The 18,999-nt window shown below is 45.0% G+C and overlaps 1 protein-coding gene across 1 annotated transcript in view; it reads right to left on the bottom strand.

The window, feature by feature from the left end:
• HECW1 (HECT, C2 and WW domain containing E3 ubiquitin protein ligase 1) overlaps positions 1-18,999 on the bottom strand; it is a 301,389-nt gene that overhangs the window by 12,942 nt on the left and 269,448 nt on the right. Inside the window, 2 exon segments of the mRNA XM_048510455.1 lie at positions 3,840-3,969; positions 9,377-9,475. Coding sequence (XP_048366412.1) covers positions 3,840-3,969; positions 9,377-9,475 — 229 coding nt within the window.

An 18,999-nucleotide genomic window follows, 5' to 3' on the forward strand; every position in this document is an offset into this window, starting at 1 on the left:
TTTTTGGGTTTCATCACCATGGAGGGAAGGAATTGCTGGCTTTCTATCGTTTTTGTTCTTCCCTCCACCAGGGGAGGGGCAAACATGTCAGCGCAGCTCTCTGCTGCTCCCTATGAAAATTTCCCCCTCCCCCATCTGGATTGGGCTGTAATACTTGCATAATTGTATATGACAAGCTTTGTAGAACTTTTTCTCATCTGATACGATAATGGTTTTCCAAAGGGGATTTTTCAGTTGCCAGAGTGGTGAAATGGTCTGAAAATCAAATTTAGGCCAGGGAGGTTTAAATTAATACCTGTTCTCAGTCTCGAAGCTCACTAGCAATGCAACCCTATGCAGAATTAGTCTAAGACCATCAATTTCAGTGAGTTTAGCCTGGAATGACTTGGCATAGAATTACACTGAAATGACCTGGAGTCCGTTCCTACCACACCTCCCAGGGTTGCTGTGTGAATAAATGGGATAATCCTGCTATGCCTCATGCTGTGTGTACTGGAGGAAGAGATGGTTGCTAACGTGATAACTAAATACCGTTTGTAATCCTTGTTGTACAAATGCAAGATATAGCATTAACAACACAAGCACTGGTGTGCCAAATACATAAAACTGTATCTTTCATAAAGCTGTGGTCCTCGCACTTGTTAAACTGATAGCTGCATTATAAAAAACTTTTACTGAAAATAATGCAGCTTGATATTCATGTTTATGCATAGGCTTGGTCAATACCCCAAAAATTCGGTAAAATTTGGATTTGGATTTATTTGGGCATAAAACTATCTGTATGCCCAAATAAGACAAATAACATATTTGAGCAGCAAATTCGAAAAATTCGGCTCATCTGATTTTTTTTAAAGTATTTTTGGTCTTTTTCCTCTACGCGCTTCGACCTTCCGTAAAGTATTTCTAAAGCTAGAAGCAGTTATATTCTCACAGGAGTATCATCCATAGACTTCTCTGGAAAGATACTGGCCAAGTTTAAGCCAAGTTTGGTTTAGGGTCCAAAATGGGTAGCCTCCATCCCACATTGTTTCCAATGGGAGCCCCAACAGGAGATGGGGGGTCCTTTGAGGGTCCATAATTTTGTGACAGACCCTGAACCAAACCACCAAACTCAGGTGGTATCATTGGGACAGACTCTGTGCTGGAGACTCCTGAAATTGTGAGATTGCCACTAGCTTTGGTAATGCACCTCGACAGGGTACCCCAAGAAACTCTGCCCAAGATTCTCTGCCTGTGCAGAAGTGCCTTCGCACCATTACTGCAGCCAATGGGGAATTTCCTGTGCAGGCTGCACATTTTTTGGAAGCGATAGAGGCACGCAGACTTTCAAGGTGGCTCCAGGATGCCCTCCTGGTAATAGCATGCAGGCTTGGTGAGCTTTGCTTCTGGGGTTCAATTTTATGGGCTCCCAAAAGGCTTATTTTGTTTCCCCGCTCCTATACATAAAGCCTGCTGGCTGAGTTTTCTCAGAACTCCCAAAGAAAAAACAAAGTTCAAGCCTGGGTGCTATTACCAGGAGGGCCTCTTGGAGCCACCTTGAAAGTCTGGTGCCTCGATCTGGTGCAAGGGTACTTTTGCTCATGGAGGGGAACGGCGTGTCAGCCCAATGACCGGGCATCAATGCTGGCATAACACCGGCACTCCTCCAGCAGCAAAGCCAGTTCTCATTGGCTTCCTGAGCTTTTTTGGCCTGGAAATGTCCCCTTTTGCTGATGCAGCTTATGGAACTACATAGGGGGTTTCAGGGCGATCGAGGGAACGTTAGCATTTTGTTCGCTAGCCGTGGCACCACAATCATCTTAGGAGGTGATGCAGCTGCACCATGGCTGCACAGTCACTCCAGATCGCACCGCTAAGTTGGATTTGCACTGACAAGTAGGGCTGGTTGTCCACCCAGGTCACCCAAGCAACTGCCAGGATCGACAAGCAGAGGAGAAGGCTGTGGCTCTGCAAGAGGTCAGTCCACTCACAGTCATCAGCAGAATGAGAGGCGACGGGCATCATTGCATGGACACGTGAAGCTGCTTCATACTGAATCAGGCCAATGGTCCATCAAGATCAAGACGGTCTACTCAGACTAGCAGCAGTTGTCCAGGTTCTTAGACTTTTACACCATCTACCACCTGATCCTTTCAACTGGAGATGCTGGGAATTGAACCAGGGACCTTCTGTGTGTCAAGAAGATGCTCTGTACCATTGAGCCATGGCCCCTCCTGGGTATACCTTGCTGTGGTGATAAGACACCTTGAACTGTCCTTCCTGAGAAGATTTACCGTATAAACTCCGTATGCTTATAATTCCGACTAGTGTATGCTTCTAGGCACCCTAATTTTACTACCAAACCACCTGTGTGGGAAACGTATTTACTCAAGTGTATAAGCCGAAGATGGGAAGCCCGGGGAGGCAGAGGGAGCTTCCTTATTTGGGCAGTGACTCCCCCTGATGTCATTGCTCAGAATCAAGGCGAGCTCCCTCCACCTCCTAGCTGGGTTCGAGGAGCTCCAGGGAGAGCCCTCAGGGGTGGGAGGGAGTTTCTGCCTGTTGGGCAAATGACATCAGGGGAGGTCACTGCCTCAAAATAAGGAGCTCCCTCCCACCTCTTCCTGGCCCAGGCTGGGCTTCCTCAAGAACAAGCCTGTTTGCAGTGGAGGAGAAACTCTCTATTTGGGCAATGACATCAGGGGAGTCACTGCCCAGAATGGCAGTGAGCTCCTCTCCACCCTGGTTTCAGTAGGGCTGGGCTTCCTCAAACCCAGCTCTGGAGGTGGAGGAGGGGCTCCTTTTTTGAACCTTGGGCAATGACATCAGGGGGAGTCACTGCCCAAATAAGGAGCTCCCTCTGCCTCCCGGGGTTTGAGGAAGCCCAGCCAGCCAGGGTTCCCCTTCACCCTCCGAGGAGGGCAGCAACAAGTGGCTTGTGCAGTCGCAGGGAGGTCATCCTGACCACGCCCCCAGCCTCGGCAGAGGCCTGAAGAGCCAGCTGGTAAGCAGTGACTCATGTATAAGCTGAGGGGGCATTTTTCAGCCTTAAAACAGGGCTGAAAAACTCAGCTTATACGAGAGTATATATGGTACATTCTTTCTTGCTCATTTCTGAAGCTCAATGAATGACTGTGGGCTCTCCCTCAACCAACATACTTCATAAGGTTGTTGTGAATACACAGAGGGGCCTAATGCCCATGAACCCTCACCTGGATGACCCAGGCTAGCCCCATCTCATCAGACCTTGGAAATTAAACCAGGGCAGGTCCCAGCTGGGTAACCACCAAGGTTGTCCAGGGTTGCTATGCAGAGGCAAGCAATGGCAAACCACCTCTGTTGGCCTCTTGCTTTGAAAACCCTAAGGGGTCGGCATAAGTCAGATGCAAGTGGATGGCCCTTTCCACCCCCAACTCTGGTGCTCAGAGTTCACAGGAGAGGGCAAGATGCAAATCATCTGTCTCTTCTTGAACTAGGAAGGAATATGCTGCCTGTGAAGCAACACGCATAAGACTGAACTGTAATCATGTCTTTATAGTCAATCCACTATTACCTTATCTTTTTTATTTCCTTGAGTTTCCACAACTAGAATCTTTTTAATGGTATACAGTCAACTTTTCGGGTCTTCTACGCATCCCATCCTTTGCCTCTGCTAATTTTAATTTTTTTTCTCCGCTCAGCTCAGCCAATCTGCTTTGCTTCCTGTCTTTTTCCCTGCTTCTCACCATCTGTCATCCTCTTGCCCTCTCTCACATTCCATCGACACCTTGAGCTTATAAGAAGATTACCGGCTTTTTCTTGTTTATCTGTTTCTGCTTTGTTTTCGAACTCTCCCCGTAGCTGACCACATCTACATTTACCTGTCCGAACACTTCCTCGTTAACTGTGAACGTGAGGTCCAGGATATCGGTGATGTTGTTGTCTTTCATCCACTGTAAACTCTGATGGAACTCTTCATCCAGGTACTCCAAATCACTTAGGTCACATGGTCTGATTGCATAAAGAACACAGAATAATTTACCACCACAAGACTTGTCATTCACAGATGATGCCATTCAAAAACTAACAAGTTGATAGATGCCCTATGGCTGCTTGGAAGATTTAGGAGCCATGACATTGGAAAAGATCCTACATGTTCAGGGGACATTTACCTCAAAATGCCTGATATTGGGGATACTTTCAGCTGATAATCCTCTGTGCAGTAGTGATCACCCTTTGGAGCGCCTTCCTATCCGCCACTGTGCAACTGGAGAACCATACACAGATGCAGTAGGTTAAGACACTCTCTATAGCACAGCGGTAAAAGGACACCAGGAGTTTTCCATTCAGTTGTTGTTTCCTTAAAAGTCTCAGATAGTACAGTCTTTGCTGGGCCTTCTTAACCACCAACTTCCCAAAGGCACCTGAGTGGTCACTGTTTCAAACCAGATGCCGGACCTTTTGGTCTGAGCCCCCAAAGCACTTACAATTTAATCACAGCAACAGATGGAGCCCTGCGAATGCACACAGAATATTTCATGTCATTTTCTGACAACAGGGAAGCTCTGCTTAAGCTCATGGATCTAATCCTAGCTAACACTGTCTCCTTTTGACAGAGCAGATCTTCTTTGGTTCATTTACTTACGTGAAGAAATGGATTCCCCGCCCCCTTGAGGTATGACAGGAACATTTAAGCATTTTTGCCGCACTGGGCAAGAGGTTTCCAGCCAGAGGTGGGATCCAGCAGGTTCTCACCAGTTCCCGAGAGTGGGTTACTAATTATTTGTGTGTGCCGAGAGGGGGTTACTAATTGGGTCGGCTTTTCTGTTAGAAATTCTCTTAGGTTCAAAAATCATAATGTCCTGTTGTTTCCTATGTGGCTGGTTAGCGAAGGTAGAAAACGGGATAATTCTCCCTGTTGGGCTGTTTTAAAAACATGTTTTAGAAATATGGTAAAGTTCCTTGTTTAAGGAAAGTATCCTTCTTTGGATTTCTAGAAACAAAGTTAAGAAATCATTTGAGAAAGTATTAAGGCATTTGACATATAAGCAATTCACCGAGGAGAGAGTTATTGTTTCTGTTGGCAGTAGACGATAGGACTTGCTAGAATGAGTTTAAATTATGGACAGAAAGATACCAGCTGGAAATTAGGAACTTTTTTTTAACAGTAAGAGTTTTTTACAGTAACAGAGAAATTATTAATGCCCCTTCCCCGGAATGCCCGGCCACGCCCCCGTCGTGCCCCGCCCAGTCCCATTAGCACTACGCCACTGTTTGAATCCCACCACCATGGGAACCTGTTACTAAAATTTTTGGATCCCACCACTGCTTCCAGCCTCATTCAGCCACCTTTTTAGAAATGCTAATACAGGTAATGAGAGACAATGGGATGGAGTCCCCCCTTCTTCTCCAAGCAGGTATCAAAGATTTGGAGATCTTGAAAGGATAGAAGGGTGTCAAGAAGAGGATTCCTGGAGCTAGCAGGAAAAGATTCCTTGACGCAGACTGACCAGGTCAAGGGGGTAGGGACTGGGAACTGATAAAACTCTTGGGAGCAAGGGGGAAGTTCTCTTCTGGCTGGGACCATTGAAGGGAACAGAGTTCTTGCCAGTAGTGTGGCGGAGGCAGCCATTTTGGTTATGTGCTCACCTAAAAAGGTGAAGGATATCTTCCAAGTAATGGAGAATCTGTAGACAGCTGCAACATCCGGACCTGAAGCACTTTCCCCGTTTGAACAACTGATATGATATGCAAAATTGCATTTATCCCTCATTTCATCTGAATTCCTCTGCTCAGTCTAATGCTGTGCTAAAAGTCTGCTTGTAAACATTTTCTTCTTAATAAATACTTTTTAATGTTGGAGGCTTATAGCAGTTCTCTGTATCACACAGAATTCCACTGCCTTGGACACCCTATTTTACGATGGGGATGCCAAGAGGGGGAAGGCTGGCAGTTGGCAAACCGGGATTCTACCAAGGGTGCACCAGGCTAAAAATCATCTCTGTGGTACTTAGCAGAGGGGAAGTGGGAAACACAGAGGAAAGGCCTCAGAGTTGGAAAGGAAGCTGGGGGTCCCGATCCTCCCCAGTGGGAAATTTCTACAAAAGTTACGTGGTGGCAGCACTTACCCTAGAGAGAGAGAGAGACTAGCCCCTCCAGGAGGAGTCAGTAACCCCCTGGAGGGCTGGATAGAACCTGGAACATTAGGGTGTGAACCTTTTGCACTCAGATATTTATGGACTACACTTCCCATCAGCCCTCCCCGCCAATTGGTCATGCACAGCAGGGGCTGATGGAAATGTAGTCCATAACAGTCTGGAGGGCAAAAAGGCTCTAAGCCAATTTCACTGGAATAGGAGCCCCTGCAAGGTTAAAGCAAGCCTCCGTTCCCACCTCTACCACAATCCTCTATATACCCCTCTGCTTCCCCTGAGAAATAAAGACGAGTATTAGAGGGTTTCTTTTGCTTGAAGTGCTAAATATAAAGCATCCCCCGAAAGTAAGACGTAGCAAAGTTTTTGTTTGGAAGAGTGCCCGTCGAACAGAACACCAGAGCATGCAGCTGTGGAGCGGAAAAATAAGACATCCCCTGAAAATAAGACATAGCGCATCTTGGGGAGCAAAAATTAATATAAGACACTGTCTTATTTTCGGGGAAACATGGTAAAAATCGATAATTGATTCTAATATATTTATTCCCTGCTTCCACCCCCACAGTGCAGTACCAGACAAACTTTATTAAAAAGGGGCAAACTGAAAGTGTTTTGATGAAGCACGCACAATGCTTATACCAGAGTTCCAGCATTTAGTCAAAGATGTATGTTTTCAAAAGCTACTCTGCTACAGAGGCTACTTCAGATAGATCCTGATAAACAGTCAGTTGGATCCGACCACGTTTTCTGCAGGTGAACAAAGGAGAGCAGGTCCTCTTTGGTGGAACGGCTCTTTAGAATCAATGCAAGCACATGCTAGTGCATATGATCACCCTGCCAGGGTGGGGGGCGGGCAGGCACCATGGATCTCTGCAGCGCCTGACCCAAAAGGGCAGTTGGCATTCCAACCTACGTTGGCACCTGACTGAATGCGAGCACGGGGGGCGGGCAGGTCAGGGCATTCTCAGGGAGAAGCCGATGATAGTCAGCTCCCACCCAGGCTTTTGGGCCGTGAGCATCGCAGCCAGTGCCCTGGATTTACACCACCCGAAAGGTACGGTAAGTCCATTCAGCCATTAATCCCTACACCGGCTGAAAGCCCTCTTGGGGCAGTGCGGTGGTGCAGTAGTGGCATCGAATTCTGCTGCTTCAAACTCTGAATGGGGCTGAAAAAATGGCTACATTTTTTTACAAAAGCCACGTGAGACACAGGCTGTGGGATGAACAGGAAATGCATGAGACCGAGTGAATAAGCTATCAAAATTATAGAGGGTCACAGCAATTAAAAAAAACATTAAACCAAACAAACTGTAACAGTAATGGCTAAGATATCAAGTGTTTATACATTTGTTTATAACATTTATAAAGATAACCTCTATTGCAGACAACCCAACCGGAATAAAAAGTCAAGCGAGCAGCTTTACACAAAATGAGCTTGTAAAACAACTTCCACCCGAAGGTGTATAGAGCATACGAGTTAAAACTTGTTACCAACAAAAGCTTAGTGTTTGCTAACAGTAAGGTTTAGACAGAAGCTCAGTACAAAGGTTTTAAAAGTTTTGGCAGGAGCTCAATGCTAGTGAACTATGGAGGTTTTCTTAAACCCAAAAGTTTGTAATGCAGACACTTGAAACTTATCAACAAAAACATTGTGAAAATAACTGGCTGGATCTCTTCAGCACTTACGTTTGGCACCACCTCATTAGGTCTAATTTAATTTGTTTCACTGCAAGTTAGGGCCAAGTGAGACAAGCTGTGATCAGTGGTTTTTAAAAAACAAACAGCAGTCCTGCGTGGCTTCAAGTTTGGACTGGGGGGAGGGGAGGGGCTGCCGTGCTGAGGCTACGGATCTTGTCCCTTCCACCTCTGCACAGTTACACTAGTTTAGACCAACGCTCTGCAGAGAGGAGCACCACCTCCTCCACTTACATCAGTATTAGCCGAGTTGAACTGTCAGGGGCCCGGCTCAGCCCTAGCATGGAAAAAGTCAATGGGCAGACCTTGCTTGAGCTGACAAAACACTTTGAATTGGTTCTGGGCGTCAGATGTTGTTCCTTGTAAAAGGATCACAGTCTCGCGCCTGATATATAGGATACTTCTTACTATTTGCCTGGTGTGATGTTTGGCAACGGTATTTGCCACGATTGTGTGGTGTGCAGAGGCATATGGCCCTTCGGGGGTAGGGCAGTTTATCAAATCGAATTATTATTATTATTATTATTATTATTATTAATAATAATAATAATAATAATAATAATAATAATAATAATAATAATAAAAGGACATGGGGTCATCCATGTCCCCGGGCGCACGCCACCAAGCCCCACCCCCCGGCTTCCATGCAGGCCAGCTTTGGGGCAAAAGCTAGCCTGCACGGAGGCCAGGGGTGGGGCTCAGGGCATGGCCCTGCCCCTGCACCCCACCCTTGGCCTCCATGCAGCCTGGGGGCAGGGCTCAGGGGTGGGGCACACCCCGAGCCCCAGCCTACTGAAGGAGTTGTGGCCAGGCACCATTTCCCCCCGATATGCCTCTGGTGGTGTGCGGGATTTTTAAAAAAAGTTCATTGCAATGTTTTACTGCCCCCTCCCCGGCCTCTAGCTGTCTGATACCCCATGAGTCTAGAGGCCTTTGTAGAAGCTATTATTTTGAAGAATAACTTCCCACAGACACACACACACACACACACACACACACAGATGGCCAAAGAATCTCCGTTACTGAAGATGGTTTAGAATCTGAACTATATGGTTAACACAGAAAAGCTTCATTGCCAGGAGAATAACGCAACTACTATAATTGCTGTCAGCCAAAAACGCTTATGTGAGATAGTCACAGAAAATCTTTAGGTGGATTTAGGGTTGCCAACTCCAGGGTGGGAAATACCAGGAGTGGAGTCAGGCAGAGGCAGAGTATAGTGCCAAAAAGCCCACTGACCTCTCTAGCCTGAAGATTCGCTGTACTTCCTGAAGATCTCTAGACCCAACCTGGAGGTTGGCAACCATAGCTGAACAAATATGGCACTTGAAAACAGAAATTGCCCTGTGGTGAGTACCATATAGATCAGGCATATATCTTATGTATGTCCCAAAGTGTTCCTACTGGGTAAGCTATGCATGAGATTGCAACCATGGCTTTTACAGAATGAAGACAGCATAGCTGGAAATATTTTAAGAGGTTTTTAAAAACAATCCCTTCCCCTCCAAAGGAGAAACATTCTGTATCAAACATACAAAACCCCCTCTGTTTCATGAAATGCAAATACTCACAGCCTTAACAGTGCTTTGTAGAATGGCCTGGTAAAGAAAGCGTCAAGGAGGTACTGATGAATAAGGGCCAAGCCAAGGATGCGGCCGCTAAACCGGAACCTGGAACAGAAAGAACAGGTAAGTAGAGATGTGCAGCTCTCTCAGCAAGGACATCCCGTGCCCTTTATGATATAGTTTAGGTAAGGTTTCCCCCTTTTCTTTCTGAGCAACCTGTCAATGTTTACCAAGGGAGCAAACACTTCCTGACAAGATGCATATTAAAATGTCTTGCCTATTAAAATGGTTATGGTCTTCCTGCACTCAAATAACCTCTCCATATCGGCAGCTGCTCATCACAGATGCATTTCCGCTTAAAGAAAATTAATAGTTTCTGTTAACTTAATAATTAGATTTTGCTCTTTAAAGCACATTTTTAAAATGTGCTTTAAATGTGCTTTAAAGCACATTTTTGCTCTTTTGCACATTGGCAAGTACAGTTGAGAAAAATAAGACCTTAATTTGTTGCAAGGGCACACAATGTGTTACGAATTCCTCCGTAGATGGGTTGGAATGAGATCAACTTGTATACTTTGAAGGATTCTGGTGAGATGTTTTTGTAATGAGATAATGCAAAACAGATTACACAAATCTGCCTTTCTGAGCATAGCCTTTATTTTTAACATTGAGTTATTTTGGGAAGCCATGAGGTGGGGGAAACCCTTGGCATAACAGAATAATGGGTATAAGTATGGTTACCAGTGTTTTCTCTAAAAGGCAGGCAGAGCCTCATACATACCTGAAGGTAGAGGTGCACTGGGGTAACAGCAGGAGACAGCCTGCAGGGAGGCAGGGGGATGGGGCTCAGCGACGTGCGGCTGGAGTGCATGCTGTTTCGTCATGGGGGGGCTCCCAGTGTGCCCCCCATGTGACTGAAAGGCATGCACGTGAAAGGCATGTGACCCATGTCCCTATGGTCTGTACGCCTCTGCCTAAAGGTACAAGAGGGCTACTGTGAATTGACTGCTTCCACACTACTTACAGGTATTCAAAGGGTGCTTCATCGTGGGACTAGCAGAAAGACTGCTTCTGACTATCATTATTGGTTTAGAAACGTTGGTAGGCAAAGTAACCACATCAGCTCTGCCGATATGATTGACAGTAAGATCCTAAGCAGAGTTGTGTATGTTAAGTGCCATTAAGTTGCTTCTAACTGATGGTGACCAAGTGAATCAATGTCCTCCCAAATGTCCTCTTGTTAACAGCATTGATCAGGTCTTGCAAACTGAGAGCCAAGGTGTCCTTTCAGATCTGATCTAGAACCCACTTCAGTGGACTTAGAAATGAGAAGTTCTGCACAGGATTGTCCTGTGGGTTCTTCTAAACATCACCACTGGTGGTGGTGGGGGCTGTGTCTTTAAGGGCATGCATGCGTTGGAGTGCATGGGATGATTGCTGCATTTTCACACTGGGAAAGATGTTTCTTACAGATTTGTGTCTGCTGCTGTAAAAGGCAATGTAGCCTTGCTCAGAAAAAAAGTAGCTACGTTATTTGAGGCTCCATCTTAAAACTAGAGCCCTTGTCCTAATCCTTTCTGGAGGTTTCACTTGCTGGTTTTTATTTTTTAATCTTTTAAATAAAAAAGCTTGTCAAAGTTTTACAATAATTGTTGAAAAAGAATGTCACTGCATTCAAAATAAACGAATGTCCCAAAAGCTAGAAGGGATGTTTCCGTGAAGGACTGCTGTTATGATATTGTTTAGTAAGATGCAGCTTTCAGGAGAGCTAAAATGTATATATGAGAATAAACATCATTAAATTAAATCCTACCTTGAGGGCAAATACCTCAGTTGAATGGGACTCGTGTTTATTTTTAAAAGTAAGTGGAATGTTGGGAGGGATTCTTGGGGAGGGAAGGAAAAATTTGGGAGAGTCGCAGGGTTAAGGCTACTGTCAACGATACTGAGGGAAGGAACGGCTTGTAGAAATTAACGTAACTTATATGTGACAGTCCTGCACATGGGTGTACACAAGCTCCCAAGCGACCCGAGAAAGGAACAGAAATAAGCAAGGAAGGGAAGGCATAGCTAGTGAACACAAATGTTACCTAGGCTTCTTTTAGGCCTTTCTAACTGTTCCATTTGGATCCTGTGGATCTATTCCACTAACACAAGAAGTTCCATCCATCCATCCATCCATCCATCCATCCATCCATCCATCCATCCATCCATCCATCCATCCATCCATCCATCCATCCATCCATCCATCCATCCATCCATCCATCCATCCATCCATCCATCCATCCATCCATCCATCCATCCATCCATCCATCCATCCATCCATGTATGTATGTATGTATGTATGTATGTATGTATGTATGTATGTATTGGATTTATAACCCACTCTCTCCGCTTTAGCAGGCTCAGAGCAGCAGACAACGTAATCATATAAATACAATACAACTTAAAACACAGTAAACAGAATAAAACAGTAGAACAATCCACAATAAAACCCACAATAAAACCAGCATGGCACATAAACAACAACCAGGGTAGAACAAATGAAATAATAGGCGGGAAGGGAAGCAGGAGGGCAGGGGAAAGGAAAGTTCCTTCTGCCAGAAGAAAATACCTTCCCTAGTGGAGTGGATCTGTAGGACTCAGCCCAATATCCTAATTAATGCTTGTATACATGGAAACAACCCAACAGTGTTCAATGGGGCTTACACCCCATTTTGCTTACTCTCAGGTCCATTTGACTCCCTCACCCCTCACTGAAGCAGGGTTTCAGGTTGCTCACAGTCGTCGCTTTCCCTCACAGAGGGCTTGGCTAGTGGTTGTGCTCACTGGAGGACCGGCTCAGGCAGCTGTCTCCCAAGCGGATGCGGCAAAGATCCGAGCTCTGGCACTTCACAGCATTTCCTTGCTGTCGTGATGGAGACTCTTAATTGATCTCCCCAACCTCCAGGGCAAAGGTTCCTTTGGGTAGGGCAAAAAGCCTGGCAATCCAGAAGCCAGTGTGGTATAATGGTCAGAGCGTAGGACTAGGAGTCTGCCATGGAAGTCCCTGGGTGACCTTGGGCCAGTCACCCATTCAAAGCCTAACTGACCTCACCAGATTGACGTGAAAGCATAACATGGAGAAGTGGAGAATGATGTCAGTCAGGGGTGTCAAACTCTAGCCCTCCAGATGATCATGGACTACAATTCATAGTCCAGGACCGATGGGAATCGCAGTCCATGAACATCTGGACTGCTGGCATTTGAGTATGAGCCCTCCTCCAAGAGCTGATGGGAATCATAGTCTATGGCTGATGGGAATCGTAGTCATGGACATCTGCAAGGCCAGAGTTTGACATCCCTGATGTCAGCCATTTTGGGTTCCCATTGGTGAGAAAGGCAGGGTAGTATCGAAACAAACAAACAAAGCAAACCCAAGAGGAAGAAATAGACACAAATGAGTGCTATTTGCATATTTCTCTGGATTGCTGTGCCAGTATCCATCTTATGTTCAGGCAAAGAGCTAGGTCAGTCCTACCAACTCTGTCCATCCCCCGAACAGATGGTTGGCAGTACTGCAGACTGCTTGCAAACACCTTGACAGGGCTTTCATGACGGAAATGGGCACACAGCACTCATTTGCACGTATCCTTCCTCCGGTTGTAGTGAAGGCAAAGCCTCAGTTCAAATCTCACGTACAAATGTGATTTGTTTTAATCACGGCTATTGTGAAACTACCACACGGACAATTACTCATATCTGATCTCCTTCTGAAAAGGCTCGTCGTGCGTCCTAGGACAGTGTTGACGCAGAACAAGCCACAATCAAACAAGGATTAAGTCAAGATGTCTGTTCCTTCACATGATTCAAAACAATCATTAGATTTAATTGGGGCTAATAAACCCATTTCCAATTCTGGCGTGATGAACCCTGACTAATTAGAATTACTGGAGTGGCCCCCGTTCAGGCAAATCGCTCTCGTCAGAGTTAATTTAGTTAAAACGAATGCTTTGTGTAATATTCGAACTGAACCACAGTGTTTTTATATCAGGAAACAAATGAGCTGAAATTGTGCAAGTCAAACTGTTCATGTACATTAACAAATCGCCTGCAATTTAAATATGTGCTGTTGTTATTTCAAGGACAAAAGAGAGATACTCAAACATCAGGTTTGGACAACAGCTCTAGGCAGTCGCTATAATAAACTGTATTTAACTGGGGAAATTAAGCTTTCAGTTTTTCTCTTATCGCTTTGTTCTAACTTAAATGAGAAATTTCAACTACGAATTCGAGAAGGGGAAAAATCCACCAAGTCTCCCTTGTGTCTGAGTATTTAGCTTCTCATACACAAACATGCCCATAATACACGATTAAGGAGATAAATATGAAACACCTCACTAAGGGCCTATGTATTTTGTTCCAGCAACAAGAAAGGAACAAGAACATATTTCTTGAGACCCTGATTCTTAATGTTCCTGTAACTGAGAAACTTTTATTTTATTGCACTTTATTGAAAACATGTGGCATTTACTGAAAAGGCAACAGATTTTCTACAGTCCCTTGAAGTTAAATGTGCTTAAATGAAGCAAAAAGGGTATGGTAATACTGTTAGAGCGCACAGCTGTAAGCCACAGATACCACAGTGATGAATGGGCCAATAGAGGTGAAATAGGGGTAATAATTCTATCAAATAAAACAATGACTTTTTTTTTTGCTGCGAGGAAGATTGTTCTGGTTTTCCACACTGTTGGCATCAAATAAATGTCAAGTGTTAGCAATAAGAGCAGTAGTAAAAATATCTCAGTTGAAACCAGGTTTCAGCAGGCCAAAATGTTAGCACACTTATAATTCACAGAAATGTCTTGACTACCGCTGCATTTTTTCTGAAAAAATCTTCTCATTTAAGCAATTCCAAAGTTGGGCAGAGCTGAGATTATAGTTCCAGTGACAATCTTGATCCTCCTTGATCTGAGATTGCAAAGGCCTTAGCAGACCAGGTGCTCGGGAGCAGTAGCAGCAGAAGGAGGCCATTGCTTTCACATCCTGCATGTGAGCTCCCAAAGGCACCTGGTGGGCCACTGAGAGTAGCAGAGTGCTGGACTAGATGGACTCTGGTCTGATCCAGCAAGCTAGTTCTTATGGTGAGGGAGGGCGGCCGCCCATACGGGAGGGGGGGGGGGGATCCAGATTTTGCACCAGGCTACATTTTGCCTAGATACGCCTCTGCTGGAACTGATGAGATCCCCATCCAGAAACATCTCAACCCGTTCTCTGCATTCCCCCTAAACCTCCTATTCCTCAGCACCACAATGTTCCAGCACCTACAGAACTGCAAGAGGCTGCAGAGCTCTAATTCCATCAAGTTAATCTGCAGCTATCAGCACTGCGAGAAAATACACGTTCAAAGGATAAGACTAATGTGAGTTCAGGCAAGCGTTGAGAAATTAGGTGAAATCTTGATTCAAGCTGTTCTGTATCGGTATATTTATTTTAGAGCCGGGGTGTCCAACTCTGGTGCCCCAGATGTTCACGGACTACGATTCCCATCAGCCCCTGCCAGCATGGTCAATTGTCAGGGACTGACGGAAATTGTAGTCCATGAACATCTGGGGTGCCAGAGCTGGACACCCCTGTTTTAGAGTATTGGAACTGAAGGCCTTGAAAAGGTTTTAGCACATAAAATGAATTCTGCTGGAGCAAACCAGCAGCTGATCTAGTCGAGCAGCAGTGGCGTAGTGGCTAAGAGCAGTGGCTAAGAGCAGGTGCACTCTGATCTGGAGGAACCGGGTTTGATTCCCAGCTCTGCCGCTTGAGCTGTGGAGGCTTATCTGGGGAATTCAGATTAGCCTGTGCACTCCCACACACACCAGCTGGGTGACCTTGGGCTAGTCACAGCTTCTCGGAGCTCTCGCAGCCCCACCTACCTCACAGGGTGTTTGTTGTGAGGGGGGAAGGGCAAGGAGATTGTAAGTCCCTTTGAGTCTCCTATAGGAGAGAAAGGGGGGATATAAATCCAAACTCTTCTTCTTCATCCTGTTTCACAAAGTGGCCAACCAGTTGCCATGGAGGGCCAGCGAACAAGACATGGAGGCCAAAGCCTTTCCTGATGTTGCCTCCCAACACTCGTGGTATTCAGAGGTTTACTGCCTCTGGACGTGGACCTTCCCTTTGTCAACATGTTTTTCAAAATTATAATTATTTAATTCTGTTTAATATCACAGCTGCCAGTTCTTTAGCTAGTTGCTGTTGGCCTTTCATTACAACTCGAGCCTCACCCAGAGGCCTAGGATGTTGTAATGTATTGGCATAGTATCTGTGCGGATCCCAGCACGAATACTATAATTATTACCATCGTCATCATTATTATCATGATCATTATTATTTTATTTCATTCATAGGTCGCCCTTCCCTTCATGGGCTCAGGGTGGCTTTCAACACAGAGATAATACAATAAAAAGTAATATAATAGGATGGTAAAAGAATGCAACAAAATTAAAATATATAATGGACCAGAGGGCACTAAAACTGTTATTGTCATCTAAGTATCTCCAAAATACTGTCATTAAAACTTCAAAACACCAAAATAGCTTACATCATTCTTGTCTCCTCCACTGTATCCTCACAATAACTCAATGAGGCAGGTTAAGATGAAAGTGTGAGACTGGACCAAGGTACCAGCAAGCTTCCATGGAAGAATCTCCTAGGTTCTAGTCCAGGGGTGTGCAACCTATGGCTCTCCAGGTGTTCATGGACTACAATTCCCATCAGCCCCTGCCAGCATGCTGGCAGGGGCTGATGGGAACTGTAGTCCATGAACATCTGGAGAGCCACAGGTTGCAGACCCCTGTTTGTCAGAACATGTGTAAATGTTTAGATGAGCAAAATCTAAATGACAGCTGGACCCTCCTTCTAACAGGTGCCATGTGCAGATTAGTACCGAGTGCACAGCTTGTACCGTGTGCAAACCTGATAAGGTGAGAGCACCTGATTGGTACCACTTTTGTATATAGTTAGCACAGACAGCAGTGTGATGTGTGCCTACAAACACCTGTGGTCTGGCGAAGCACTTTGTTAGTAGATCGCAATAAACAGAACTGCACTGGTGACTGTGTGTCTATCAGTTCTTGTCTACATTGCGTCCTACAAGGTGGTCTACTCCGAGTAAATCCGCTGCTTCAACGTAGTCTAGTCTGACACGCTGTGCACTACATCCCACTAGTTGTCATGTTCCATGGACCTCCCCAATAAACAGATGCAGTGAATACCAAATCCATTGATTGACTGGAGTTCAAACTGGATACACTTCAAGTATTTTTTAGTGAGTCAGCGTGGTGTAGTAGTTAAGAGCAGGTGGTCTCTAATCTGGAGAACTGGGCTTGATTCCCCACTCCTCTGCATGAGTGGCAGGCTCTTATCTGGTGAATGAGATTTGTTTCCTCACTTCTATATTCCTGCTTGGTGACCCTGGGCTAGTCACAGTTCTTCAGAACTCTCTGAGCCCCACATACCCCACAAGATGCCTGTTGTGGGGAGAGGAAGGGAAAGAAGTGTGTAAGCCCCTTTGTGCCTCCTTACAGGAGAAAGGGGGAATAAATCCAAACTCTTCTTCTTTGCCAGAACTAAAGCTTTCGTACCCAGACTCCTCATAGCACCCCCTACTTTTGCCTCGTTGCCAGGCAATACCTCCTTTTCGCCTTCTAGTACAAGCTTGCACTTTCCCAAGGCTGTGCTTCCCAAGATAAAAGTCCAGGCGAACCTCCGCCCTGGGAAAAGCATTTCATATAGGCCCGTTTATTCCTACATAGCAAAGCGCTAACATGAACTACAAGCCCTCCGGGGGTTGGGCGGTATAAAAATCCCATAAATAAATAAATAAATAAATAAATAAATAAATAAATAAATAAATAAATAAATAAGCAAGCAAGCAAGCAAGCAAGCAAGCAGTAACTTTCAGGATGCCACAACCTCCTGCCCTCCCTCATGATCTCATCCAGAGGTGGGATCCAGCAGGTTCTCACCAGTTCCCGAGAGTGGGTTACTAATTATTTGTGTGTGCCGAGAGGGGGTTACTAATTGGGTCCGCTTTTCCGTTAGAAATTCCATTAGGTCCAAAAATCATAAAGTCCTGTTGTTTCCTATGTGGCTGGTTAGCGAAGGTAGAAAACGGGATAATTCTCCCTGTTGGGCTGTTTTAAAAACATGTTTTAGAAATATGGTAAAGTTCCTTGTTTTAAGGAAAGGTATCCTTCTTTTGATTTCTTGAATCAAAATTAAGTATTTGAAATTATTTAGTATTTGACAGGCAGACAATTAGAGGCGAAGTGGTTGTTGTTTCTGTTGGCAGCAGGCTGATAGGACTTGCTATAATGAGGTTTTAAATTATGGACAGAAAGAGCCCAGTTGGAACTTAGGACCTTTTTTTTTTTACAGTAAGAGTTTTTTACAGTAACAGAGAAATTATTAATGCCCCTGCCTTCGGAATGCGCTTGGCCCTCAGCCCATGTCGTGCCGCCCTCACCCCACATTGGTGCTCATGCCCACTGTTTGAATCCCACCACCATGGGAACCTGTTACTAAAATGTTTGGATCCCCCCACTGATCTCATCAGACCATGGAAGCTAAACAGGGTGACCCTAGTCCCGTGGTGGCGAACCTTTGGCACTCCAGATGTTATGGACTACAATTCCCATCAGCCCCTGCCAGCATGGCCAATTGGCCAGCATGGCCAATACACACATAAAACCTTTATTAGGCATAATACCAATATAACAACCAGCATTATCCAGGCAAATGTTCCATACATAAAACCATCACAGGTATTATTCCAAAGTTCCTAAAAGGAACCTAGCTACAGAATTTAAAATCACAGAAGAAGAGTTGTTTAGTAGGATTGCAACCTTCCCAGCAACAGAGTATTCCTTAAACTTAGCAGGAAGAAGAGTCAAAAGCCTGGTCCTAGCTTCTTCGTATTTGGGGCAATTAAGCATTATATGTTCCATAGATTGCACCACTATAGAACAGTGGGGGCATTTCCGCTCTTGCGGATCAATTTTAAGAAACCTCCCTTGGAGTACAGAACAAGGGAAGGAATTACAACGAGCCCTTGTGTATATCCACTGCCCTAGTCGATGGGAGACAACCCAGAAATACTGGGGCTGCTTCCCACAAGGCAGACAATAGCAGACCACTTCCAAATGTCTCTTGCCTTAGAAGAAACCTTACAGGCCCACCATAAGTTGGCAGAAACTTGGTGGCAAACAAAAATAAAAATAAACACATCACTTAAAAGTAATAACAGTTGATTAAAATCTTCAACTGTCCTAGAAACCTGATCGATTGGAGGCTGACATAACGATCTGCTTTTGATTCAGAATTCACCTCGCAAATGTTCTGTGCAACCTACGACATTATTAATAAATAATGAGCCGGCTTAGTTTGTTCACCATTGCAGAGTAATGCATCACCCTTAAATAGGAAGTGACAGCTTTTATGAGTACTCATCAAGTCATATGAGAAAGCCCATAACTGTCACACAGTAAAACATTGCCTGTGACACACTGTGGCATAACTTTGAGCAAGAAGTCATTTCATTAATAGTTTATTGTTTCATTATGAGAGATATAAGTTTGGAAGATACTTTGTGCAAA

Source organism: Sphaerodactylus townsendi, linkage group LG11 (genome assembly GCF_021028975.2).
Source record: "Sphaerodactylus townsendi isolate TG3544 linkage group LG11, MPM_Stown_v2.3, whole genome shotgun sequence".
Classification (NCBI taxonomy): domain Eukaryota; kingdom Metazoa; phylum Chordata; class Lepidosauria; order Squamata; family Sphaerodactylidae; genus Sphaerodactylus; species Sphaerodactylus townsendi.